Source organism: Trachypithecus francoisi, unplaced genomic scaffold (assembly GCF_009764315.1).
Source record: "Trachypithecus francoisi isolate TF-2019V2 unplaced genomic scaffold, Tfra_2.0 Lachesis_group0, whole genome shotgun sequence".
Classification (NCBI taxonomy): Eukaryota; Metazoa; Chordata; class Mammalia; order Primates; family Cercopithecidae; genus Trachypithecus; species Trachypithecus francoisi.
In genome coordinates, this window is record NW_022681453.1 from 22,906,630 (window position 1) to 22,934,024 (window position 27,395).

Here is a 27,395-nt window from a genome sequence, read left to right on the forward strand (position 1 = left end):
TATAATTTTTATCAAATTAAAGATATTTAGTCATTATTTCTTCACATATTTTATTTGTTCTTCCACTGCTCCAAAACCATCCTGGACTGTCAATTGCACATGTATTCATCTGCTTGATATTATTCTACTAGTTACTGAAGTTATTTTTCAACTTTTCTCTGTGTGCTTCATTTCTTATTGTTTCTATTGCTGTGTCTTCAGGCTGATTACTTCTTCTGCCTTGTCTAATCTTTTGTTATACCCATGCAATGACTTCTTAAAAATTTTAAGTATTGTGTTTTTAAACTTTAGGAGTTCCATTAGGTTTTGGTTTTTATTGGTTTCTGATTTGGCTTTTAATTTTTATTTATTCCTTTATTGTGTTCATGTTTTCTTTTAAATCTTTTATTATATTTTAGCAGCTAATTTAAAGACTGTGCTTGTGAATTTTATCATTTCTGTGTATATGTTACTTATTGATTGTTTTACCACTTATGAGTCACCTTTTCCTGTTTCTATACATAGTAATTTTTGAACAGATGATGAGCATAATGACATTGTGATGGTGGGCATTATGTTTATGAGTGTCTGGATTTTGTCTATTTTAAAGGAATGTTGAGTTTTGTTGTGGCAGTCAGTTAACTTACCTATATGTCACCTCGGCCCTTACAAAGCTTGTTTCTAAGCTTTGATTAGGTGGGTATGGCATATCTTTCACTCTAAGGCAACCATTTTGTTACTCAATTATTGAGAATCCAGTTGGCATTTGGATTTCTCTAGTTTTTAAATGTGAACTTCAGAAGCAAATCTGCCTCTTTGAGGTTTGGGCCCAAGAGCCGCTGATAAGACCTGACTTTCTATACTAAGAGAATAAAACTCCCATTGAATTGCAAACAGCCACTAGGAAATACTGATATTTGATAAGAGTTACTCTATTTCATGATTTAATTGTAAATTAATCAACAGCATGAAAAATTCCACCGAAAATATACATAGATTTCAAAATTATAGGAACATGTGTTTGGCAGAGTGTGCTTGAAGATTGCCAAACCCCAGACTTGGGGGCTGGGGAGCAAAATGTAGTTTGAGAGAATCAGCAATCCCAGCATATTAACAGACCTCCCTTTCACACAGGACCAAAATAAGCCTGTGGTATGGTTGTCAGTGTGTGAACAAGCTTGAGTGGAGAACAAAGCTCTCTGTAGTCTACAAGCAGACCACTTCATTTTTGTTTTTACCTTGTATTCCCTTCATTATGCATTAACAGATTACTTTTAAGTTTTTAGGGAAAGACCAGCCAGACTATTTGACTTGATGATACTATCAGATCAAAAAGCAGGCTTTGGAGTCAGTCTCAGTGTCCTCATCTGCAGAGTGAAAATGACTGTACTTGAACCCTAGAGTTCTCAGGGGGCTTTCTATGAGGATGCATAGATCACTTAGCACCTGGCCTGCTGTGGAGTAAGCACTCGGCATGAGTGAGTTCTCATTGTTAGCCATTGGATCCAGTCTTGACTTTCAGAAGTGCTTATGTGCACAAAGAGAACTAATGTCAGGCAACACATGGCTTTGGTAGTTCTTTCTCTGACCCAGTGAACATAAAATATGTTTACTGATGGGCCAAGGTAAAAACAATATGTAAGATAATGAAATGTTCATAGATTTTCCCAAGAAAAGAACTTCACTTAGACTAGAATCACAGCGTTCTTCACAGACTAGAATCATAGAGCCGAGAGTACCCTGAAGGATTCCCTAATCAGGAGCATCTCACAGAGGACTCTCTGTCTCCCACAGCTCACACCTCTACTCTGGACTTGCCATTTACTGTGTTCACTTCTGTGAGACACAGACTTCATGGATAAAAGAGCTACATAGTCACTTACTTTTATTTAATAGCTTATTACATTTTTCATAGGAGTAAGGAAATGGAAGGACAAAATTTAACCTTTGAGTTTACGTAGAGTTAGGGATAGACGTAATCATCATTGCTGCCACAGAGCTTCGTAAAGGCATCATTTCATCAGCTGTAAAAGCTGTTTTCAGGAGCAACAGGGAACCCATTCTTCTGGAAACGCTTCTCCAGAGCTGTCTTCTGAATTATACCCCTAAGCCAGTTAGTTAGAGCAACCAGTTTTTTAACATGGGATTCTTTAAGATCATCTTTCAAGTGACCCTAGAAGAGGAACTGTTGTCATCAGACCACTTGTGATTTGCTAAATGATGCTCTCTGTCTTGAAGGCAGCCATTGGTAAATTTACACTGGAACAAGCTAAAGTGACATTGCGTCTTTTGTTTCTAGGGTAAGTTCTAGATCAACAAGAGACATAGGGCCGTCTTTCTTCCCCTGGCTGATAATATACTGAGACAGTGTTTCCCAGAAATGTATTTCTCTTTGTTCAGGAATGTTCTAACAGTAACCATGCAGTCAAGGAGATAAGAAGAATACAGTGATGAGCCTGGCATTTGCCCTTGCTGTGGCCACCTCCTATTGCACAATTTCAGTGGGTGGTAGAAGCCCGTATCACTGTGATTAACTATCTTTAGGGAAGCTTCTGTACACAAAGCCACTATTTTGAGAGGTTTACAATTCAGCCGTAAAATCTGAGGACAGCATTTAAAGTTGTGGAAGATAAAATAGTGTCATATGGTATCATATGGTCTTTTTGGTCCCCCCACCACCCCCATTTTTGAGCCATTTCACTTTTGCAAGTTCTTTTTGAATTTTTTTAACTTGAGACATAGCAAAACACAAAACATGATAAAAATATTTAAAGCACCTTACTGATTGTGTGACTTCTTGAGTTTGTAATTTCCTCTAAAGATGAGTTCCAGAGCTTTTGCACACCTTTTTGTCATTCTCTCAGTGACTCCCTTAATAAAAAAGATTCTCATAAACTTTTTGATGGCTATGTGATGTTCATATTAGAGCTCTTATATCTAAAAAGCTGTTTGCAAACTAAAACATTGCTATGCAAATGTAAAGCTCTATTATTGTTAAGTAAAAATAAGTAAGCCAAATAAGGAAGCAAATACAGACTCTAGGGAGTTGCTTGAGAAATCTGGCAGATCTCCTTTGTAATAATATATTTTATCCTAGAAGATCCCATCCCTTTGATAGGTGCCCCTCTCCAACTTTGAAAAATCCCATGAAAAATGTGACACTTAAAATATTACTCACTTCAGCTACTGTATTATAAAGTTATCAAATATTATCTGTCCTAACAAATGCATAACTTTGCTGCTTTTTGAGTATTAAACTTCTCAAACTTTGTAATTCTTCATTATGGCTACCAAGTAACATATGTTAAAGCTATTTTATCCAATGTCTTTACACAGTGTCATTTTCTGTGAAAAGAATGGACCTAGTCGGGCATGGTGGCTCACATCTGTAATCGAGCACTTTGGGAGGCCGAGGCAGGTGGATCATGAGGTCAGGAGATTGAGACCACCCTGGCCAATATGGTGAAACCCCATCTCTAAAAACACAAAAAATACAAGAAAAAAAACATTAGCCAGGTGTGGTGGTGTGCACCTGTAGTCCCAGCTACTCAGGAGGCTGAAGCAGGAGAATCGCTTGAACCTGAGAGACAGAGGTTTCAGTGAGTCAAGATCACGCCACTGCACTCCAGCCTGGGCAACAGAGTGAGACTCCATCTCAAAGGAAAAAATAAAAAAGAATGGACCAGAGTTTAGCAAGAAGAATACCACCTCTTCCACTACAGCATGTGTCTCTGTAATGTGAATTAGCTCCCACATAATTGGTAAATAGAGAATGATGTTACAAGACAGAATCGCATTGGGTCATATGACATTTTTCCTGTGCTGCTAGAGTTTTGCACCACTAAGGAAACAACAGGTGAAAGCAGAGTACACCAACCCAGTAGCGAGCAGCAGCCTGCAGAGAGGCACGTTTCAGCACACAGAGTTTTTCACTTAAATCTCTTCCTCTGGGCTCCAGCTGGTCCCATGTTCTGTCTTGGACGTGTTCCCTGTTTGTTTCACCCCAGACCTGAACCTTTTGCCCTTGCTCCATTACTCAGCTGCCTCAGTGCTTCCTTAAACCTCCTGCCTTCAGGTTATCGACTCTTTCTTTAAAAAATGATAAAGTAATTTAATGCTTTAATCAAAACCTTAACATGTCATTTTAATTGTGCTAATAGTTTATGAAAGTTGTGATTGTTTTTGTTTGGTGTTCTAGTTACCAAGTTTCTAAGAGTTTGAGCTGTCTGTCCTATCCTATTTTTCCCATAAGTTCTGTTATTTTTAGTGTGCAGTTTTACAGAAGGTGAGGTTTCTCACTAATATGTATCATATCATAGCAGAAATGCCTGGAGTTGTACTTATTTCACGCTCATTGTTGTTTTTATATTATAGACCAGGTCTGTGGCTAAAAAATATGGCACCAGCATTTTGCCTCCAGCTTTGAGAGTGTGTAGACTGCATATTTACTTGATTCAGCCACCTTTGATATTTTTTGCTATGACAAAAACTGTTTATATACTCTTCCCACTGCAGACATGGAGGATGACTGAAGATTTTGTTCACTTTACAGTGAACAAAGTGTATGTGTTGGGGGAAGTTCTTTCTGTTTGTCATTCTTAGGGACCCAGTATTTCTAGTTAAGTTGCTACACAGATTTCTTTGTGGTTCAGCAGTTTGTCAGATCTCTGCAAGTTCTCTCTTGAAGACATCTGTTGAGTGAAGTAATGGCTTCACTGCAGACTCTTGAGTTTTCAGTAATTTTCTTCTGAGGGATTTTCATGCCGCCTTTTGTAGGGAATATGAAGACCCTTTCATCTTTTTGGAGAGTTTCAAGTTCTTTGGCTCCCATCTCCCCTCGTGAGGTTTTCCTTGGAGGACCATTCTGGACATTATTGACTCTCTGGGTTCTCCATGTCTATAACCTGCCAAACAGGCTCTCTGCCTCACACAGCAAGGCCCATATCTGTCCCAGGTGGCTGCAGAGCCAGGTGACGGGAGGCTGAAAGGAAATATCAGTACCTTCCTCTATTGCACCCCCATTGGTACTTCTCTTCCTCTGTCCCTTTCCTCCCCTAACTTTCTCGGCATAGTGTTTCCTTATATGGACCTACGTTGGCTCCAAGCTCACAATCTCAGAGGAATTACATGACATGCATAAATTATGAAACATTTTTGCAAATTAAGTTTTAATTAAAATCAGCCGCTTAGAGCATCCAACTGGAAGCAGTCACAATGTTGAAAAGTGACACTGGTAGGGTGGGAGTTCAGGAAAAGGTCTGAGTGGCTTTGCATCCTGTTTGGATATTTCCAAAATGAATGCTGCAGAAAAGAGCTTCCTTCCATATCAAACCCTCCTTAATCTACACTGCTGCCTTTGATGAATCCCTTTATGTCTTTAGACCCTGGACTGCCATGGGGACCAATATAATTTTCAAGCAGGAAATACAAATGCATCCTCATTGTAGTTTTATCTGGACTTTGCCAAATTTCCGTTTGGTTCTACCAGCCTGCATTCTCACAGAGAACTGGCAGAACCTCCAGCTCCCCCACATTGCCAAAACTCCAATTCAGATCACTTTTCAGCCGGATGATCACCCAAAATAAGGCTGAAGAATGACAATTTTAATTGGAACCTTATTTTTCAGATACAATGCAGAGTGCAAGCCTGATGAGAAATGACTTCTTATTGTGAGAATTTTCAGAACATTATAATGAGCACAATGTCTGGGGCCTTCTCTCCACTGATACTCCTTAGCTATATGTAACGTGAGACTTGTTCTGGTCTGCCCATTAATAATCCACATTTTTCAGCATCTCAAAGAATGTCTGCCATCAAGTGAGTAATTTATGCAGGCTTGCCTTTCATCTAGGCAGGGCTATACTGCTAGAGCAAAAACTCCAGATCTCTTCATTCAAAATTAAGTTTGAAAATCTGACCTTCAGTGACCAGTCCACATTGCTGCTAACTAATCTGGTGTGGTGGATGATGTGGTGCTCTCTATAGACCTGCAGCAGAACTAGCCACTTGGCCATTCAGGAATTTTGAAGTTTAATATTCTCTATGCCTTTTAACTCTTTCAGACCCTGGGAAAGGCTTATCCAGATAATCTGTATTTTAAAATTACTGGAATATCTTTTTTTTTTTTTTTCTTGGAGTCTCACTCTGTCACCCAGGCTGGAGTACAGTGGTGTGATCTCAGCTCACTGCAACCTCTGCCTCCCAGGCTCAAGAGATTCTAATGCCTCAACCTCCTGAGTAGCTGGGACTAGAGGCGCCCAGCAGCACGCATGGCTAATTTTTGTATTTTTTATTAGAGACAGGGTTTCACCATGTTGGCCAGGCTGGTGTCAAACTCCAGACCTCAAGTGATCTGCCCGTGTTGGCCTCCCAAAGTGCTGAGGTTACAGGCGTGAGCCACCGTGCCCCACCTGGAATATCTTTAAAAATGATAATACATAGTGTTGGCTTGGGGGGGTGGTACAATGAACATCAGAAAGAGAGAACCTTGGTCAGAGTGTAACTTGGGACAACTTTTCTTGAGAGTATTTGGACTGAAATGTGCAATACTCTTTGACCAATAATTCATCTTCCTGAAAAGTTGGGAGGGTACTTAACAGTTTGACTGTGAGGATGTCCATTACTGTGCCATTCATGTTAGTGACAGCCTAGATCTCTAATAATAAGGAATTCAGTAAGTAACTTATTACATATGCAAATAATTTAAATATCATGAAGTCATTTAGCATGAAATTAATTGAGATCAGTGGTGGATATTAGCATCATAGGGAGCTTTAAGTGTCTTTTTTTTGGCCTATCTTTTGTATCTAATTTTCTACAAAAAAATAGCATTGTGTGATTTTTAAAAAGAAACACGTAGAGAAGTATATGTGTTGCCAAGAAGGGTCTTTCTGTTCATCTTTTCCTTGCTTTTAAACATACCATTGGAAAAGAAAAAAAAATTGAAGTCCCATCCATACCCCAAACTAGAGATTGAGAAATCACTTAAATTATATATGTCCTGGTAAGATAATACCCAAATTCATAAAAGCAACAAAATTTGGAATACATAGATACCATTTTACCCCTAAGTCTTTCCAACAAAATTGGAAGGACTTACTCATATGCAGCAAAAATTAGAATGAGGACATGAATAGTTTTAAAGTAGTAAAGTCAGCTATGTTTGTTTGCTTTTGTTGACCCTGTTTTTATCTTATCTTCCCCCGGCAGGGTTATCTCTCTACCTCTGTTCTTACTCTTTTGTCCTCTTCCTGCTTCAACATCACCATAATGGCAAGGGGTTAGCTGAAACCGTGCAACTGGGGGAGGTCACTCAATTAGGGATTATGGAGTGAGCAACAGGGTGCCCACATTTAAAGAGCTAGAGAAGGAATATGGAGTGAAGGAAGTAGTACACTGGCCTTCATGGGAAAGCCGGGATAGGGAGGGGAGAAGATTCCAAGGAGAAGGGTGTTCAGAGAGATACCTTTTGTCTCCTTGACCTATCCAATATTATTATAAAGACCAGAATAGCTTCTAGACTTTGGAGAAATATGACCCCCTATGTGTTTGTAAGGAAATTTCATGCATAGCATTGGAAATCTTTTGTGGAAATTACTCCTGAGTATTTTTGAAGCTGAGCAAACAGTTATGGAAATATTTTGTTGAATCCCTTTATTTGTACAAGTAAAATCTCTTTGTGATCTGCTATGATGTGTACCTAAGAGATGGCCAACTGCAAGTTTCTATGAAAATAATAAGAAAAATTCAGTTCACTCAAGATGCTCGAACAGCTTGTACTGAGCTGGAAGCCATTAGAAGCTAGGTCCCGTGGATGTGGGGTCAGAAGACACCATGGGTGCCGAGCTCTGCTGTCTCACTGCCATGCCCTCCCTGCTGTTGGCTTCACTCTCAGGCCTATTTGATGATCTGTCCCCAGTAGTTTAGTTCTAGGTCTTTCCTCCCAGATTCTAGTCAAGAGGAAAGCTAGCAGGGGAAAAATGGGAGAGGGGTGTAATTGAAAAGTCTTGATTAGGTCACACGTCTACCCTGAGCCAATTGCTGTGGCCAAGGGAAAGTGATGAGTTGACGGCTTGGTTCTGAGTAATGTCCACATCATGGGGCTTGACCTCTTACCTAGGGCAAGGGATGCTCTGAAGGAAAGGGGTTAGATAATGAACATAAAGAGACAAGTGTTCTAGATTTCTCATCTGTAAAATTGTAGTAATAACACTATTATTAGAGATAGGAGTCACACTCTGCCTAATACCTTGCTCAGACCCTATCATTTCTTCACTAACCCACTGTGATGTAGCAATGGCTCAGTGAGAGGGGTTCTGATACCAGGTCTGTAGGATCACCTGTGGACCATGAGGTTGGTGATTAGTGTAACCTCTCATATGCTCTCAGATTGGAGCCAGCCCTAAATACGCTGGAGGTTACAAAGTCAAGGGATAAAAACAGCACCTGTTATGGGCCAGCTGTTTTTGTAAAGACTCAATATGCATTAGCTCGTTTAATCCTCACATTAATCTCTTGAAATAATGTTATTACTACTGTTTTACAGATGAGACCTCTAGTGTTCAGAGACACTATATTGTTGTCCAGGTTCTTATGGCTACTAAGTGGTAGAGGTAGTATTTGAAAGCTGGTCTACCAAGCTCCAAGGCACTGTTTCCTTTATTGCTTCTTCCTTTCTTCCTTATTTCTTCTTCTTCCTTTCCTTCTGCTCTCCTTTCTCTCTTTCTCTCTTTCTCTCCTTCTCCCTTCCTTCCTTCCTTCTGTCCTTTCTCTTTCTTTCTTTCTTTTTTCTTTTTCTTTCTTTCTTTCTTTTTCTTTCCCTCTTTCTTTCTCTCTCTCTCTTTCCCTCCCTCCCTCTCTCCCTCCCTCCCTCCCTCTCTCTTTCCTTCCTTCCTTCCTTCTTTTTCTTTCTTTCTTTCCCTCTCCTTCCTTCCTTCTTTCCTTCCTTCCTTCTTTCCTTCCTTCCTTCCTTCTTCCTTCCTTCCTTCCTTCCTTCCTTTCTCTCTCTGTTTCTCTCTCTCTCTCTTTCTCCCCTTCTCCCCCTCCCTCCCTTCTTTCTTTCTTCCTCTCTTCCTCCGTTCCTTCCCTTTCCTCCTTCTTCTCTCCCCTCTTCCTGTTTTCTTTTTCTCTCCCTCCCTGATCTTTTTTTTCTTTCTTTCCCATTTCCCTCTTTCCCTTCTTTTACTTCTTTTCAACAAATATACACTTAATTCTTACCTAGGGCCAGACATAGGTCTGATTCCTAGGAATACAACAATGAATGAGGTAGATACAGTCCCTTGGTAGATCTTATATGGAGAGGTCATCAAAAAACCTAAACAAGTAAACAGGAAGATTACAGAGGGCAACAAATGCTAAGACAGGAATAAACAAGATGATGTTATAGAAAGACACTTGGGGTAGAGATAATAACACTTGCCAAGAGAGGTGCTATCAGAGCTGAGATCTGACAGATGGGGAGGGAATCAGTGAGGCAGGTAAGTGAGGTAGTCAGAGAACTGACATGGAGTTGTGGGGACAGAGCATTAACCAATCAGAGGAAAGAGCCCCACAAAGGCTTTAAGGCAAGTAAGACTTGAAGAACAGGCTGCCAAGTACCAGGCTTATACTTTCAGATTATTCTGGGTGCCATGTAAAGGAAGGATTAGATTGGAAGGCAGGAGTGAACCTGGAGAGACCAGATAAGCAGCAGTGGTGGCTTGTGTGGGGTGGCAGAAGTGGATGGATGTGAGACAGAACCTGCGCTGCCAATTCTTAGCTCATCAGAGACCCCTTGGCATAGGTTGTAGAGTTTGAGCCATTTAACAGAACTTTCTTTGCTCTGTAGTAGAGTAGGGATCTTTATCCACATTGCTTAGTGAAGAAGAATGGAAGATTATTCGTGCAAGCATCCACGAGGAAAAAAATGAACACACAGAACCTTAGCAGCAAGCAGGGATTGATCATTCATTCATGAGGCCCGAGGCAAAGGGCCAGTTTTACAAATGGAATAAACATATGTAGGCCAGGCTTTTTTTGTTTTACACAGTTGGCAGGAAAATACTTTGTTTCCTATTTGGTCTTTACATATTTCATGGTGAAATGTGTTGTTTTGATCAATAGATCTTTAATTGGAGTTTTATATTTGAAAAAGAGTCCACTCAAGTTTGGAACGTCGTTGAGCTAGAGCACTAGATGTCCCCTCGATCACCCCCATGGCTCTGTGTGACACTCTGAGGTGGAAATGGAGTGAATTAGGAGAGTTAAAACAAAAACATGTCCTTCTGCTCGGTGGGTATTTTTGTTTTTGAAATAAGTTTATCGGGGCCTCAGAGCTCTTCCTCAGATCTCCTTGTGCCTCACCTGTTGTTCCTCACAGGTTGCGTGCGTTGGCCCCACCTCATCACATGGGCTGTCCCTGGTGGGATGTCCATGACTGAGTTCCGGGCTCTCGCTGTCCTCTGCCTGCATTCACCTCTTCGGTAACCTCATCTACATGCAGACAGTAACCAAGCTCAGGCCTCCTCCCAGGACATGAGCTTCATATTTCCAGCTGCCTACCCTACACCTCTGCCTGCAAGCCTAAGAGACATCTTGAACTTTTCTTAACTTTAGACAAAACTGATTTCTTGTTTTTCCTCAACTATGCTTCTCCCATACTCATCTTCTCAGTATGCCTCTCGCATGCTCATCTTCTCAGTAAATGGCAGCTCCATTTTTGCATTTATCGAGGTCAAACCTTGGTCACATCTTTGATGTCTCTCCTATCATCATCCAGGCTATCATCTTGATTCTCAACTCTACCTAGGGTCAGACTATTGCCTGCTGCTGCCTCCACGCCACCAGTGTGCGCTAATCCTGTTCTCCCTCAGTTTGTTTGTTTGCTTGTTTGTTTTGTTTTGTTTTGTTTTTGAGATGACATCTCACTCTGTCACCCAGACTGGAGTGCAGTGGCGTGATCTTGGCTCACTGCAACCTCCGCCTCCCAGGTGCATGCAGTTCTCCTTCAGCCTCCCAAGTAGCTGGGATTATAGGCACACTCCACCATGCCCAGCTAATTTTTTTGTATTTTTAGTAGAGACAGGGTTTCGCCATGTTGGCCAGGCTGGTCTCGAACTCCTGACCTCAGGTGATCTGCTCACCTTGGTCTCCCAAAGTGCTGGGACCACTGGCATGAGCCACTGCACCCAGACTCCGTCAGTTCTTATCTAGACCATTCAATAGCCTCCTCACCAGTCTTCCTTCTCAAATTCTGTCTTTGTTGCTCTCTGGCTTTGTGATCTTATAGTTTGAACATCTGCAGAATTAGAGTAATAATAGAACTTACCTAATAAGATTACTGTGAGTTTTCAATAAGTTAATATAGGTAAAGCACTTCGAATGGTGGATAGCATGTCACAGCTATCGTAATCACCTGTCATTACTGCTGTCCTCAGTGTCCTAGTGCATTACTGTCAGCCTTAAGATAACCTCATAGGCCAGAATGACTGCTAGAGCTCGAGCCATCACATCCACCTTCTTGGCAGCAGGATGGAGGGAGTCCTTTTAAAGACACCATCTGGAAGAGCCACATCCATGCATATCTCATTGGCCATGACCGAACCCACTTAACCGCCCCTATCTTTAATAGAGTCATTTAGCTGAGCTTGGCTAAAATTGGGGTTTCTGGTACCAAAAAAGAAAAGCAGCATGGCAGTAACTTTGCTACCAGTTGCAGGTATGTGGTACTATGAAGGCCTGCGAAAAGAGCATATGACAAGAGAGGGTAAACAAGTCTTTTTTGAGACACAGAAAACTGACCAGAGAAATAGGTGTTTGCCAGGCAAGTGGAGAGGAGTTTAGGAAGAGTTCCAGGATGAGAGGACAGAACAAATGTGTGAGAGGGCATGGACAATCTTCGTGCTGTACCATTCACCTGATACACCACATGTTGAAAACCATGGTGGCTGGGTTCTCTGTCCTCCATCCAGACTCTTCCATAAGGAATGGTGCCAGGATTTTTCATCCCTGCTTTCTTTTATGGGTTGCCCAGATGGAATGGCCCATGAGGTCCCCAAGTCCTTTGGGGGTGGGGTTTGTGCTGCTACTGTGTGGTCGTGTGAGAAGTAGCACTGGTTGGAGCAGATGTGGGTCCACACAGAGCCTTGTCCTTAACTTTCAACAGGAACATTTCCTGACTAGGTGACCTTGGTTAGATACTTAACCATTCTAAATATTGTCTGCTTCCTTACCTATAAACTGAGAAGATACAAATATCTAATCCCGAGATTCACTACAAAAAGCAAAAGAGCTAAAACTGATCAATCATTTAACCAGGTACCTGGTTTAAGGAAAAAGTCCAATCAACAGTGAGTATTTCTGTTACTGCTGTCACCTTTATCTTCATCATTTCCTCTCCTTCATTCCCTTCTGAATACACACTCTCCATGTTTGAATGTGAAGTGTCACCGGAAATGTATCCTGCGCCCAGCTTTTCCTTAGGAGTGTGTAAACCCACACAGTACACTACAACTTTTTTCTTTATCCTTCTTTTGGAAAAATGACTTGAGGATGTATTCAGTTATACAGAGAATCTTACAATCTGCATGGTGGGCCAGGAAGGAACCCAATGCTGCCTGTCCAGACCCCTCATGGAGTAAATGAGGAAATAGACCCAGCAAGGCAGAGCCTGGTTGGCAATGCCTGTGACAAGGTGGCTTTGAAGAAGAAAACATCTCCCCCGTGTGTTGAGGAAGAGATGTCACCTCATGTGGGGCCTCATGATGACAAGAAGTGCCCAGGCTGGTTTTATGCATATCCAGGAGTCACTGAGACAGTCACTCATAGACAGACACCTACACCAGGCATGTGGGAATGTAAGTTTCAAATCTATTCCTCTAGCAGATATAGTTTTCTCTTGAAGGCCATCAGCTTGGGTGATTAACATGGTGGTGGTGGGGTGTTGATTCAAAGATTCAAGGCAGTTACCCCGATTATCTTTCCTTGGCATCAACTCTGGGCTTATCCTAGTAATAAGGTAGCTTATTTAACAAGGAAAGTACCAGTTACAGATTAGAGGACTTCACACATACATATGGGGAAGATGCCTTCTCTGCCCTCTTGGAGTTTGTGACCTAGCAGGATAGAAAGGCATGACATGAAAAAAATTGCATAGTCACTAGAGTTGTGCTCAGAACTATAGAGAAAAAGCGCAGGAAATGTTTTGCCATTTCTTATTTATAACAAATGCTGCTATCTGGTTATAATATTCTTTCTTTCTTTCTTTCTTTCTTTTTTTTTTTTTGAGACAGGATCTCACTCTGTTGCCCAGGCTGGAGTGCAGTGGCACTATCAGGGCTCACTGCAGCCTCAACATCCTGGGCTCAGGTGATTCCCCCAACCTCAGCCTTCTGAGTAGCTGGGACTACAGGCATGTGCCACCATTCCCAGCTAATTTTTTTGTATGTTTTGTAGAGATGGAGTTTTACTATGTTGCCTAGGCTGGTCTCAAACTCCTGGACTCAAGCAATCTGCCCACCTTGACTTCCCAAAGTACTGGGATTACAGGCATAAGCCACTGCACCTGGCCAGTGATAAAATTCTTTCCAGTGAAACTCAGGCATGACTTCAGGATCCTTCTCAACATAGCCTTTCATCTAGCCATTGCTAATTAGTCAGAGCTGGTTCTTTTTTTTTTTTTTTTTTTTTTTTTTTTTGAGACGGAGTCTCGCTCTGTCACCCAGGCTGGAGTGCAGTGGCCAGATCTCAGCTCACTGCAAGCTCCGCCTCCCGAGTTCACGCCATTCTCCTGTCTCAGCCTCCCGAGTAGCTGGGACTACAGGCGCCGCCACCTCGCCCGGCTAGTTTTTTGTATTTTTAGTAGAGACGGGGTTTCACCGTGTTAGCCAGGATGGTCTCAATCTCCTGACCTCATGATCTGCCCATCTCGGCCAAAGTGCTGGGATTACACGCTTGAGCCACTGCGCCCGGCCCAGAGCTGGTTCTTGAGGCAAAACCTAGCAGCCATCCAAGACCTGGCCATTCCCCAGCCCTCTCTCCATCATCCAAGTTACAGACAAGCACACTGGCCACAGGCTGGAAGGCATGTGCCTCAAGACTTGAGCCAGAGGCCAAAGCGGACCAGGTGTCTGGCTGATCTGGCCCCTAGGGCAGGGGCCTGCACGCAAGTCATAAATGCTGGGTGGTGATGTGTTGGGGAGCCAGCTCTCAGCAGCAGCATCTGTGGCCACAGAGGATCTGATGTAAATGTGTACTATTCTACACTGAGACTCCTTCAGAGAGGTCCAGCCAGCTGAGGGCATCACAAGCTGTAATTTACATTATTTCAAAGCTCCAGTAGGAAAGTTGCTCTTTGTTCTCCTATGTTATTGCTTGAGGAAAATATATGTTTTGCGGGGAGGTTGAGGGCAGTCTTAAACTGAGGACATCACCACAAAGACCTGGTCTGTCATTTTCCTTCCCAGGATTTCTTCCCATGTGCTTAAATGGATGAGTCAAAAAGAGGTGTTTCCTGCTCAACAAAGATAAAATTGAGAGAGAGAGAGAGAGAGAGAGAGAAAGAAAGGGCAGCTCTCCTGTCAAAGAGGCCTGCAAAGTCCAGCAGTTTGTGCAGGGCTTCACTTTGGTATTTATTTTGCACTCCATCAAACATTTGTCATACTCATGGCCCCTTGCTTTCACAGGACATAGCTGTGATTCAGCACAAACACTTTCCTAAGAAAATATACATTTTTCCTTCCACAATGTTCATGTATCCAAGGTTTCGTTTCTGTTGTGTGAAAAGATGTTTAATATTTGAGAAACTTTTTTAAAAGTGATTCCTCATTTTAAACTCAGTTTCTCACCTCGTGGTCCATTTTTTTCTGAACTCTTGAAAAGCACTGGAGGAGCTCATGAGCTTCCTTTTTGAATAATTCAGCCTTAACTAGGAGGTACGAATCAGGAAAACATCCTCGTATTTCTGTCTTCTTAAATTGGGAGACCTGTGTAAGATAAAAGTGTTGGAAATTGAGTGCTGGAGAAGTTGGAATCTGCTTTTCATAGACATTCTCAATACCATTTTGGAGACATCTCTGAGATCCAAAACATCTTGTTTGTTTGGTTCTGCTCTTTGTGGGCTCCATCCATAGAGGCAGGGATTTAGGACAAGTTTAAGAGAGCCCTGTTCTTCGTGTATCAGAAGAGAAAGCATTCTTCCCAGAGTAAAAAGAATGGGAAAGTCTGATGATTCAAGTGGAGACCTTAAGATGTCTGATTTAGTTGCTTTGTATTTTCTAGCACTTCTGATGTCATAAGCTCTAGAGAGACAGAGAGCAAATTTACTATCACAATTCCCAAGTGTTGGGGTCTTTATTTATTTGTGAATTGAGTTGAATTTGTCTGTTCTAAAGTCGGGCAGCACAGTCCTGTAATTCTTTATCTATGGGACATTGTATAATTACTTAACCTTTTAAGTTCCATTTTAGTTTTCCTCTGTAAAATAGGAATACCTAGCATTAGGTTGCGGTGATTTAATGGGATAATACAAGGACGTAACAAAGTGCCTGGTGACAAGTTCATACTTGATAAATGTTAGTCCCTATGATGAAAAATAAATCTTGGTAATGATGTAATTCTTAGATTGAGTATTTAATACATGGATAATGTTAATTCCATTCCAGATTAGAAAAATGCTTTTCAAAAACACTACATGCTATAATGGCAGTCATAATACTGTGGTGTTAAACCATAGCCTAATACTCTCAACACAGAAATATAGACAAATATGTCTCGTAAATGTTCATCTTTTTCCACATACCTATTAATTTCAGTTCCTTGCCTGTGCCACTGGGAAAGCTGTTATGTCTTACTTTATGGATTGACTGACTGCCTTTTCCTTGTTCTTAGAACATCAGCTTTACTTTAAATGCACAAATGCTTGTGCATACTTCCTTAACCACCAATAAAGGGAACAGTTAATATGCTACAAAGCAAGAAAAATTGACTTTAAAAACAAGCATTTCTCTAACAGTCTTACCTTTATATACAGCAGGGTTTCTCAACTTTGGCACTATGGATATATGGGCTGGGCAATTTCTTTTTGTTGGGGACTGTCTTGTGCATTGTAAGATGTTCCACAGTATCCCTTGGCCTCTACCCTCTAGAGGCAAACAGCTCTCGCTCCCTTCCCTTTCACCCCGTAGTTGTGACCACCCCAAATGTCTCCAGATAGCCCTCGTCCAGTTGAAAACTGCTGGTCAAAGGAAGAAGGAACTAGGTCATGGAATTGTGCCCTTTGGATTACTGGATAGAAGAGCCTTGGTTCCAGCTTTATAGGAACTTATCAGCTGCTTTGGATGTGGTGATTCCCAAAACACATGCTGGAAAGCTCGTAGATTAACTGTTGATACCACAAATTCAGAAAGCAGGTCAAATAATCAGCACTGTAGTTTTGTTTTGAAAAATAACTTGCTTTGCCTCTGTTACACTCATCTCCCCATTTTGGTTTCTCTATTTGCAAATGGCAACAAAATGAAGTTTTACCGTTAATCTTAATTACTTGTATAATGATCAACTTTTTTCTTTTTTGTTTTGTTTTGTTTCCCCCCTTCAGCTCCCTCAGGCACAAAAGGTAAATTCTCTTCTGTCACATTCCAGTCACCCCAGAACTCACGAGTCGTGCATGCCTCCATGGTGTTGTACATTTGGCACTGTTAATGACCAGTGAAATGGTTTTCTTCCACAGCTTCAGAAACCTGAAGTTGGGCAGGAACAGAGAGGCCAGCAGACTCAGTTGTCCACTGCTCCTTTGCTGAGTTAGTCCCTCCAAAGGACCCTATGGTGGCCAGTGATTGGGAGGTGAACCCATGCCCAACTGTTTCTCTAAGAATTATCAAATAATAGGTCAATAATAAGTTTGGGGCATTCCTTCCAACATAGCATTCCAGGCCTTCTCTGAGATAATTTTTAGGGACACAAATAATGTGAGTAATTTGTAAGGCATGGTAACCAAGTCTAAATTCGGGGCTCCTAAGCCAAATCTCTGAAAACTCTTCTTGGATTTTATTAATTGTAAAAATCAGCAGCTCCTTTGCTGGCCTCATCATCCCAGAGACCATGAGAGCAAATTTCTTGCCAATGGCCAGACCCTTTCACTGGTCCTCATTGTCTGAGATGATCTAGTTCCACCATCTAGAATGTTCTCTGTCCAGAAAGACTCCATGTGGTTGCAGGGATGGCTTTGCTGTGTCACCCTCATAGCATGTCATCGTATCCTAAGGACATTTATGTCATAAAATATGTCACTCAGTGCCTGCTGCATTGTTCTTGTGTGTTTCACAAACATAAGCAAGACTTCTGGAAGACAGCAATTTCTGGGGGTCAGATGTTGTGTTTCAAGAGTTAAGGTAGGACGTCACCCTGAAATTTAAACAGCATCTCCTAAGCTCTCCAGTTTAGAGCAAAGATGATTTGGTTCCTTCTCATTGAGAGAGAGCACAACTGCTCTACTAAAGACAGTCTGTTCAGACCATATGGACAACCAGAGGCCTAGAAATCATTACACAATTACTCAAATATATTTGAGGTATTTAAACAAGGCAAGACATGCTAGTGTGTGACTTGGCTTGTGGTAATGTTTGATTACACTTCAATGCCATCAAAAAAGGACTGAACACTTCATTAAAAGTTAAAGTATTCAAGGCTTACAACAGCTTCCAGGGTAAATAAATGGTCAGAATTTCAGATTGTTTGGAAGGCTCAATGTCTTTGATAGGACATGCTTTCTTAATCACCTACAGTTGAATTTTTTTGATAGAGAGACTTCACAAATTCTGTGCCTAAAAATGGACCAGCTTCCACTTATTGACATTTATTCATCAAATTTCCACCAGTGCATATACAAAGTATTCCTGTTACAGAAAAACTTCATGAATTGGAGGTGCCATCAGCCATAGAATTTTATTTTATTTTAGTTTAGTTTTTGAGACAGAGTCTCGCTGTATCATGCAGGCTGGAGTGCAATGGTGTGATCTCGGCTCACTGCAACCTCCACCTCCCAAGTTCAAGCAATTCTCCTTTCTCAGCCTCCCGAATAGCTGGGACTACAGACATGCACCACCGCACGTGGCTTATTTTTGTATTTTTAGTAGAGACAGGGTTTCGCCATGTTGGCTAGGCTGATCTTGAACTCCTGACCTCAGGTGATCTGCCCGCCTCAGCCTCAAAATGCTGGGATTACAGGCATGAACCACCGTGCCCAGCCAGCCATAGAATTTTAAAACGAAGTTCAAAACAAAGCAACACAGAATATAGAAGAACAAGTGTTGCTGGGCTATGTAATTCTTCAGTAGCAGTTACTTCATTGCATTAGCTTCTTCTATCATCATGTATTGACTCACATCATATGCCCTGCAAAATGGAACATTTTATTGTGGTCATATAAAGTCCAGAGTCAAGGAAGATGCCTCAGCTGGCTTCTAATTTTTTTTTCCTGTCTCCGAATGATGTCAGACATCCCAAGGGACTTGTTGTGTAGCCCTGTGTGAAAAGGAATAGCTTTGCCTTCTTTTCCTATCATGGCTAGAAATTGTCTTTTTTCTGTTAAAATAGAGAAAGGCTACCTTACAAAATATTAACAGATCTATGCGACATAGTTTCAGAACCCTTTGGGGGTAGTTTCTGGGAAATTCAGTTCTTTGAAGAATGAGTTTGAAAATAAACCTCAGGTATCTAGACTGGAGGGTAAGAGGAGTTGAGGGAGGGGTGCACCACAGGTTGAAGGCATCCTCCCGAAGCCTGCAAGTCTCCACCTGGTGATGTACTAGCATGCCTGCCCCCAACTCTCCTTCCCACCCCTTCCCCAGTATTACCTCAGTGACACTTGCAGAGGCCTTTGCTAGAAGAATGAGGTTCTTGCAAGTGTCAACTTTCCTTAGATTTACTGTCTTGCTGCTTGACCAGCAAAGGAATGTGGTGGTTCCATTTTAGCCTTCATCCACTTGTTACCATGGGTGAGTTACTTAACCTCTGTAAGCCTACATGTTTTTATTTATTTAAGGAGAATGATAAACTAACTTTCCACTTTTGTTTTGAAAGTTACTTCTCTTATCTGTTCCTTGCACAGAGCCTAGCATATGCTAGACCCTCAAAATGTAGAGTTCTCATTACCACTTGACTTAACTTGACCCCTGGTGCTTCAGAGCACATCAAGAGAACAGTCATATGTGAGGGGTGGTCTGGGACCTCTGCCCAGTGTTTTGTGATTCTGACTCAAGCCTAATGAATAACTGGGAGAGGGCAAAAGAGCCCAGCAGGTATGGGTGCTACCCCCATTTCATTAGAAACTCTGTGGTTGGGCCGGGCACGGTGGCTCACACCTGTAATCCTAGCACTTTGGGAGGCTGAGGCAGGTGGATCACGAGGTCAGGAGATCGAGACCATCCTGGCCAACATGGTGAAACCCCATCTCCACTAAAAATACAAAAATTAGCTGGGCGTGGTGACACGCACCCATAGTTCCAGCTACTCGAGAGGCTGAGGCAGGAGAATTGCTTGAACCTGGGAGGCGGAGGTTGCAGTGAGCCAAGATCATGCCATTGCACTCCAGCCTGGTGACAGGGTGAGACTCCACCTCAAAGCAACAACAACAAAACTCTGTGCTTGAACTAACTGCACCTTCTTCATGTAGTCAGAAAGAAATGGAGATTGGTCTTGAAATACCAACAAAGCAAAAACATGTAGGGAGAATTGTTTTGAGAGGTTTCTTCCTAATGCCTTTGACATTACCCATAGATTTCACCCATCTGTGGCCATGATTCCAATTAGCTCTTTCCAAACCCCTGAGTTTGTTGTTCCAGGGGTGAAAGAGAGGCACCCCCAGCCGCTACAGCTTTGGCCTGCTTTTCACATGAGGTCGTGAGTGCGTACATTGGACCATATGGTGTCTGCATTTGTGCTGTGTTTTTGTTGGAATCTGACTTTGCATCATCTGCAACTATTTTCTCTATAAATATTTTAAATAGTTATGTCTCTGTAAACATACTTATTTTAATCTCTTGGCTGATCTGCAACTAAAAATGTCCCATTTGGGTGTCCCTCTTATGTGTAGCAGCCATTAAATGACTGTTGTCTGTAAATTATGGTTTTCATGATTCTAATATTTTGAGGGTCTTCCAAAACTTTACTTCTAGTGCTTTATGACAATGTTTTAGAACAACAATTTGAAAAAATATATATTATTTTTTCTATGATTCTTAAGCATCTCCAAGATAATTCCTAGACTCTATAAATTTCAAGCCTTGATATAAAATTGGAGTGGCACTAACTGGTGATGAACCTGATAAATATTAAATATTTTTCCCAAATATGGAGGCAGTGTCCTGAAGTTTTGACTAAAAAAAAAGTAGCAATACAGATGCAGCACTTTCAAGGCATCACAAATTCATTCTTCTGAGTAGAAATTGGACCAGTTTCTCTGGTGGATTGATTGTACCTGAATTCAACAGTGAAGAGAGGTCTATGTGTAAAAAATGTCTGCCTTTTAAAAATTCTTCTTTACTTCTACAAAAATGTCCAAGAGATCTGATTTTATGATAATAACATAGCGGAATTACCCAAAGCCATTTACAAATGTATGTTCAATGGTAATACTATTGAACAAAGTAGTCCATTTTTCTAGCTGCATTGTTCTTCACGTAGGTTCTGTCTATAGGAGCTAAACATCAGTTATTCACTGCAGTATTAATTTAATCAATGTAGGTTTAATCAACGTAGAGTGGGCCTTGAATGTTTAAAGTCAAAAATACTCCTCGGGGAATTCCAAATGTGGCTATTTATGTGGATGAACGTGTCCAGACCCTGGTACCCTTTCCCTTCATTTTCTGCTGCATCCACACAATTTCGGAATTTACCGAAGACCATTTCTTAAAGGTTTCCTAGGTGCTCTATGTCTTTCCTGACACCATATTAGTTAATATCAGCCTGAGAATTTTGAGTAGGCATAAGCATTTTTCACAAAACCATAGTTAAAGCAAACCACATCTCTAATCCTGTTTGGAACAGCAATTGATGCATTCAGGGCTGCGCAGTATGGCAAAATGATCCCTATTTAATAGCCCGACCGCGTGTTTTGTTTCCTGTTAGGAATAGCTTAACTTGCCTCCTTGAACAAACACAGCAGGGTTCAAGATCTGTTGTTCTATGCCTGCTGTGATATTCTGTGCTGCTTAACTTGTATGAGGACTCAGGAGTGCCTAAATTAGCTTCTTAAATGGAGGTCGATTTTTGGTCTTTCTTTCAGGATGGAACTGTTTTATTAATTTCTCCCCCTGAGTGCAAATGGCATCCTGAATCTATTTGCATTTTCTTTGTTTCCTTGTTTATATTATATTTTGAAGGAATAAATGGAAGCATTCATTTTTCTGGAGTCTTTCTCTTTCTTTCTTTCTTTCTTTCTTTTCTTTCTTTCTTTCTTTTCTCTGTCTCTCTCTCTTTCTCATTCCTTAGGTACAAATTTATACAAGTAGAATTTTGCATAGCTCTTATCTCAGGGTAATCAGATTTCAGCAATTGCGAGGCATCATTTATCATTCTTTGCCTCATTTGACTTCTATACTCCGAACAGTTGAATTGACTGTCATTGAAAATAGAAAATTGAAACTTTGCAAAGCTGCTGTTTTTGTAGAACTGCAGGTCTAGTGATTTTAGTGTTTCATTACAGTTATATAACCATCTAAATTGATGCAAATGAAGTACAAAACTGAGAACCGATAACTGTTTACATTTGGTTCTGGTTTATGATTCATTTGCTTTTACCTGTACTTTGCTTTGCATGTAAACTATTATGTCTTGTTTTGAAAACCCTGTTTTTCTCCTTATCATTTACTATTTTATAGTAACATGTAAGGTACTTTTTATATGCATTCCCAAGCTGGGGCTGTTAAGATTGATATACTTACAGTCTGAAAAATGATAGCAGCACAATGGGCTACAGTTTAAATTATTGGATCTATTTTGTGAATAAAGCCACGGTGCTAGAAACCAGAGGGCAAGTCTAGTCACTTCAGCTTTTCCCATAGCCAGTGTGAGAGGCTCTGTGGAAATCTGAGTGATGGCATATTGCTCAGTGCTAACAATGGTTATATAACTTAGTATTTTGTTTTCTGCCATGGTTCTGTATGAATGTGTCTGTGGCAACCCAGACGGGCTGCTCTGCTGCTGAGGAAGGAGGTGAACTTTGCAAGTGTACCCATGTGAGTCTTGGCTGACCCCTTTTCCATGGCCCTGTCCAACTTTGCACTTGAGACCATAAATAAATGAATGCAAGACCCTCAGATTCAAAGCGCTTGGCTTCCTAATGGCAGGATAGCCAGCAGGGCAGCACATAGGCACTCCAGCCGAAGCTACATGTGGGTTCCTGGGGGGCCATGGAGCTCCATTTGGAAGCAAGATGCTATTTGCATTTCTTTCTTTCTTTCTTTCTTTTTTTTTTTGAGACAGAGATTTGATCTTATTACCCGCGCTGGAGTGCAATTGCGCGATCTCGGCTCGCTGCAACCTCTGCCTCCCGGGTTCAAATGATTCTCTTGCCTCAGCCTCCCGAGTAGCTGGGATTTTAGGCACCTGTCGCCACGCCCAGTTGATTTTTATATTTTTAGTAGAGACAGAATTTCATCATGTTGGCCAGGCTGATCTCCTAACCTCAGGTGATCGACCCGCCTCAGCCTCCCAAAGTGCTGGGATTTCAGGTATGAGCCACCGTGCCTGGCCTGCTATTTGCATTTCTTATTGAAAAGAAATAATCTGTTCATGTCAAACAACCTCATAGTGTGTGTCTACTTGTGTGTGAAGGGAAAAATCAGGGTTTACTCCATTTTCAAATTTATTTGAACATTTGTAGTGTTTATGTACTATTTTTATGCTTTATATACTATTTTTCCTGATTATTCAGGAAAAAAAAACAAAGTAAAAACACAAGATTCCATTTTATTATTAACTTTTTTAAAAGTTTTTTTAGCTTTCACACTTTTATGCATGAAAATTGATAAAAGCCTTCAATAAAACATTACCACTACATACCAATAACTTGCACACTTTCAGCCTTTGACTCAATAACCCTCTTTTGCAGAATCTAGCCTAATTTGGTCAGTGACTTGCAAATTTATTTGTAATGAGGAAAAGAAGAGCTAAAATACCTGAAATGAGAAAGTGGTTGAAAAAGTCACTGAACTTCCAAAAGATAGAATATTAAGAAGCCATAAACAAAATCATAGTTCAAAAGGATATTTAATAATGTGAGAAAATACATTATTTTAAAATCAGAATGTAAAATTTTATGTACATTATGCTCCTGTTGTGTGTGTGCCTGGGTGTGTACAAACAGATGTACAAAACTGTATTGGAAAGAAATGCATAGCCATATTTAATAGTGGCTATTTCCTAGTGGTAGGATAACAAATATTTATTTTGTTTTCTTAATACATTTTTGCATATTTCAAATTCTATATGATGAACATATATTATTTTTATAAGTAAATGATTATATTTGTAGTAATGAACTAATTGTATTACTCATAAATACACTAAATGAAATAGACTACCAAGAGTTAACCTAACAATTGTCTGCTAAGCCCAGCTCTCCCAAGAAATAAACAAATGAAAAAGTGGGAAACCCAAACTCTGTTGTAAAAATACACATACATAACATGCATTGATTCTTGGTACACACAGCTATAATCAGAAGGACAAAGGTTTATAAACAGTAGGTTGTCTTACATGGGACAAGTCTAAAAGTACCTTTGTTTATCAATAATCCTTATTTTCTACCAAAGGTGATCTACCAATCTTTCTACCAATCTTTAATCAAAGGCTCAGTCCATGTCAGATGCTTAGAGCGACATTGATCTGAGCATGGAAAATCCACAAAAAATGGCAGGTGTGTGGTTAAACCATGGAGGTCACCCACCCTACCTGAACCTCAAATGGTAGGTGTTGCCTATCCTCCTCACACCTCTGGTTGGGGGAAGGGCTACCTTGGTTTAAAAATGGAAAAAATGAAGCAGGGTGAAAATGACATCTGCCCAATTTGCTATTTGGGGACTGTTGTACCAAGTTGTGTAACCTCTGGTATTGCACTCATCATTGCAGAAGGGATGCATTCCACTCCTACAGGTGAGGCAAAGAAGCCCATTGCTCTTAAGACTAACTTGAGTCAGCTGGACATGGAATGGAGGCCCCCACCTGTCAGTTCTCATTGGTAACCTTGGACCAGGATACCATCGTCCTGAGCCTTGGTTTTTCTTGTTTTACTGGGGTACAGACATGTCCCTTGTGGGATTTTCCTGAGAGTACAGGAACAACACCTGCTCAGGGCCCATCCATCCACACCCCGTGCTCAATGAGAGGTAGTGTTGGCCATGGCAGGGGCAGTAATATTATTAATAATGCTAGCAGCATTACACCTTGTTTAATACAGACACATTTGATAAAGTAAAAGCAGAAATGGTTTCTTTAAAAAATAGGCAAAAAGAACTTGGTGTTAAGTTGAAAACCAAAAATTGATTTTACAGTTCCTTACATTTCAACGCTTTCTAGTTTCAGACTTAATTTTTAGTGTCTTAGAAATCCAGTGTCTTCTTTCAAAACTTCTCATTTATTTAAATATGTGAGTCTTTTCTATTTATTTAAATCAAGCACAGTTAAAAAGTATGACTCTCTTAAGGTGCTAAAACAATACAAACTCTACTCACAACATTGCTACAATGAAACTGCCTTTTCTTTTGAATGTTAAGGAAACATCTGAGTAAAAACAATGAAATATTAAAAGTTGTTTTCATCTCAGTCATTCTTACATCCCCAAAGATATAAAAACACCCTTCTTCCTTCTACATAGAAGGGAAGGCAGAGGATTGAGAAAAGTTATTTCATAAAGCCCTTTGAATTGGGATACCATGATATTAATGTCAGCATCACCAATATTTAGCCTGGGTGCTCTTGAAGAGGACATCACAGGACACTCAGTGTTCTGTTTCCTTGCTTCTAGATACAATTCTGTAGGTCATTTTTATTGACACAAAGTTGATCTTGAACTCAATGAGTTGGATTTTCATTTTGGGGTCTCTTCCGTATTTCTTGGTAGATTTAGAACACCTGTATCCATCACTTGACACACGGGGTGTTTCCTGAAATCAACAATGCATGAATCTACACTTTACGGCCAAGGCATTGGAAGAGGCCAGCTAAAGAACAAGTTAAAGGACAGCTGCCAGTATCTTAATGAGATAAAGAGTTAAGCAACCCAGGAAATAAACATATTTTATTTTCTGATTGCATTAGAGAAAGATGACACAAGAACACCATTTTAACACTGAGGTAAATCAGATTCAATACAATTTAGTTACTAATTTGAAAACCAAATCTACATAAAGTATAATAAATCAAGTCTGTATCAATCAATGTCAAATCATCATCAGTGATTTTAATCTGACTTTATTAGTTCTCATAGGAAGGGATTTCCTGTGTGGAAGATATACTAGATTAATATGATGAGTTACTTAAGAGAAAACACACATACCATGCATGCGTATGCATAGCTTTTCTTTACTTTTTGGCAAAATTTTTTTGACAAATCTAATTTTCTGACAAAATTTGTCTACCTGTATTGTTTGTGCACATTAAAACTAAAAAAATTAATTATTTTAATGAAGAAACTGCCTTTCAGTTTTTCTTAGTAAATTGAGCCACGTATTTAATGGTCTGGTCATGTTCGACTGCCTGATGCTTTTTCCAGTCATGTTATTCACTGGTCACATCCCCAATTAATGGATATATATCCATTACAAACCCAAATGTAGCCCACTTCCATGAGAACTGAAGGAATGGCTCCGGATGTGCTGCCAGACATCTCATGCCAAAGGATTCAACTGAAATGACCCTCTGGGGTAAACTGGAGCAGTTGTGCAATGCTGTACATCAGTGCTACCAAGAAGTTAAAAAACAAAAAGTTAGATGTTTATCCCTTCAAATTAACTAGAAGGATTTTGGAAAACCCAACCAAGTTTCATGAGGTAGAAAATGTCAAGCAAAGACTAATGCCATGGTATGGATTTTCTTTTTCCAGAAATGACTCACGAAATTGAACCACTTGCTGAATCATGAGCCCTGTGTGCTTGGATGGGACCCATCCATATTTGCCCAGGCCTGGAACACATTAGATGATTTACAGGCTGGGTACTTCTGAAGCATCTGTCCCTCCTTCCCAGACTCCCTTCCTCTATAACAACTTCCTTCCCAATGTGCATCCTTCCTAATCTCCTTTAATATTTACGATCATAATATTATAATTAACCACCCCCACCAACTGCTTTCATATTATTTAACTGTTAAAACCAAGATATTCGATCATGGGATAAAGGAAACATGTCTTCCTATTTTGTTTATGCAGTTCAGAAGACAGATGAAGTTCAAATCTTTGGATTTCAAAGAAGCATAAGAGTTTCTCTGGCCTAGTCTGGAATGGTCTTTATGAGATTAATTGCACTTGTCAGATGTCCCAGGCACAGTGCTAGGCACTTTATGTCTATAATGCACTTAATGCTTCTAAGAACTCTAAGGACTTTTCCTATTTAAAGGATGATTTGCTTGATTGCATCCTCCTTTATTACACTTTAAACTCCTGAGGACCAAACATGGCATTTGTCTTTGCACCCCAAAACAGGAGACTGAGGGTGGAGTGGTTACTACATGGGCTCTGACATCAGGTAGACCAAGACTCAGATCTCTATTCTGCTGTTTTCTGTACCTGGAGCAAGGTACTTTGCCTTTTAAACTACTTCACTTGTAAAATGTGCATAGGCACTTGGAAGGTCTTTGTCAGGGTTCAATTTAAGGCTACGTAGATGCAGAACATTCACAGCAATGTTTGGTAACAAGTGACAAATGATATTTGGCAATGGATATGGAAAGGTAGGCGTGTGGATGGATAGACAGAAGGAAGGATGGAAGGACAGATCAATAAAATGACTCAGCAAGTTTGAGTGACCTTCTCCAGCATGTTAATGCAGGTCTGTTTGCTTCCGTTTGCTTGTTACTTTTTGTCTTCTCCGTGCTGCTAAGCACATTGCAGTGTTCAACTAAGCTGTGTTTTTTTTAAGTCCTTTTCCTTCATGGGTGTAACATCAGCTGGACATTGTGTACCAGCTTCTCAGCACTTCCTAACAGTCTCAGTCCAACCACATTGATACAGGCAAAACACATGAAGATACTCAGTGAAGAAGCCATGAGCAAGGAGAGGCTGTATAATGTGAAAGAGGGAGCATTAACCCCAGAGTGTTGCCTGAATCCCGTACTGATTTTCTGTGCCTTCTTTCCTCCCTGGGCCTCATTTATGAAATAAATTAAAGCATAGTGTTGGAATAAATTCATGTAAGGACCATTTGCTGAGCATGTCTTGTGTACCATG

General features: G+C 40.6%; 1 protein-coding gene across 2 annotated transcripts in view; it reads left to right on the forward strand.

The window, feature by feature from the left end:
* The window catches only part of CACNA2D3 (calcium voltage-gated channel auxiliary subunit alpha2delta 3), a 967,057-nt gene that overhangs the window by 690,937 nt on the left and 248,725 nt on the right, over positions 1–27,395 (forward strand). Inside the window, exon 14 of one of the 2 annotated variants that reach the window (XM_033210151.1) lies at positions 16,551–16,568. The exons of the other annotated variant lie outside the window; for it this stretch is intronic. Coding sequence (XP_033066042.1) covers positions 16,551–16,568 — 18 coding nt within the window. The remainder of the gene's footprint in view (positions 1–16,550; positions 16,569–27,395) is intronic. 2 annotated transcript variants of the gene reach the window in all.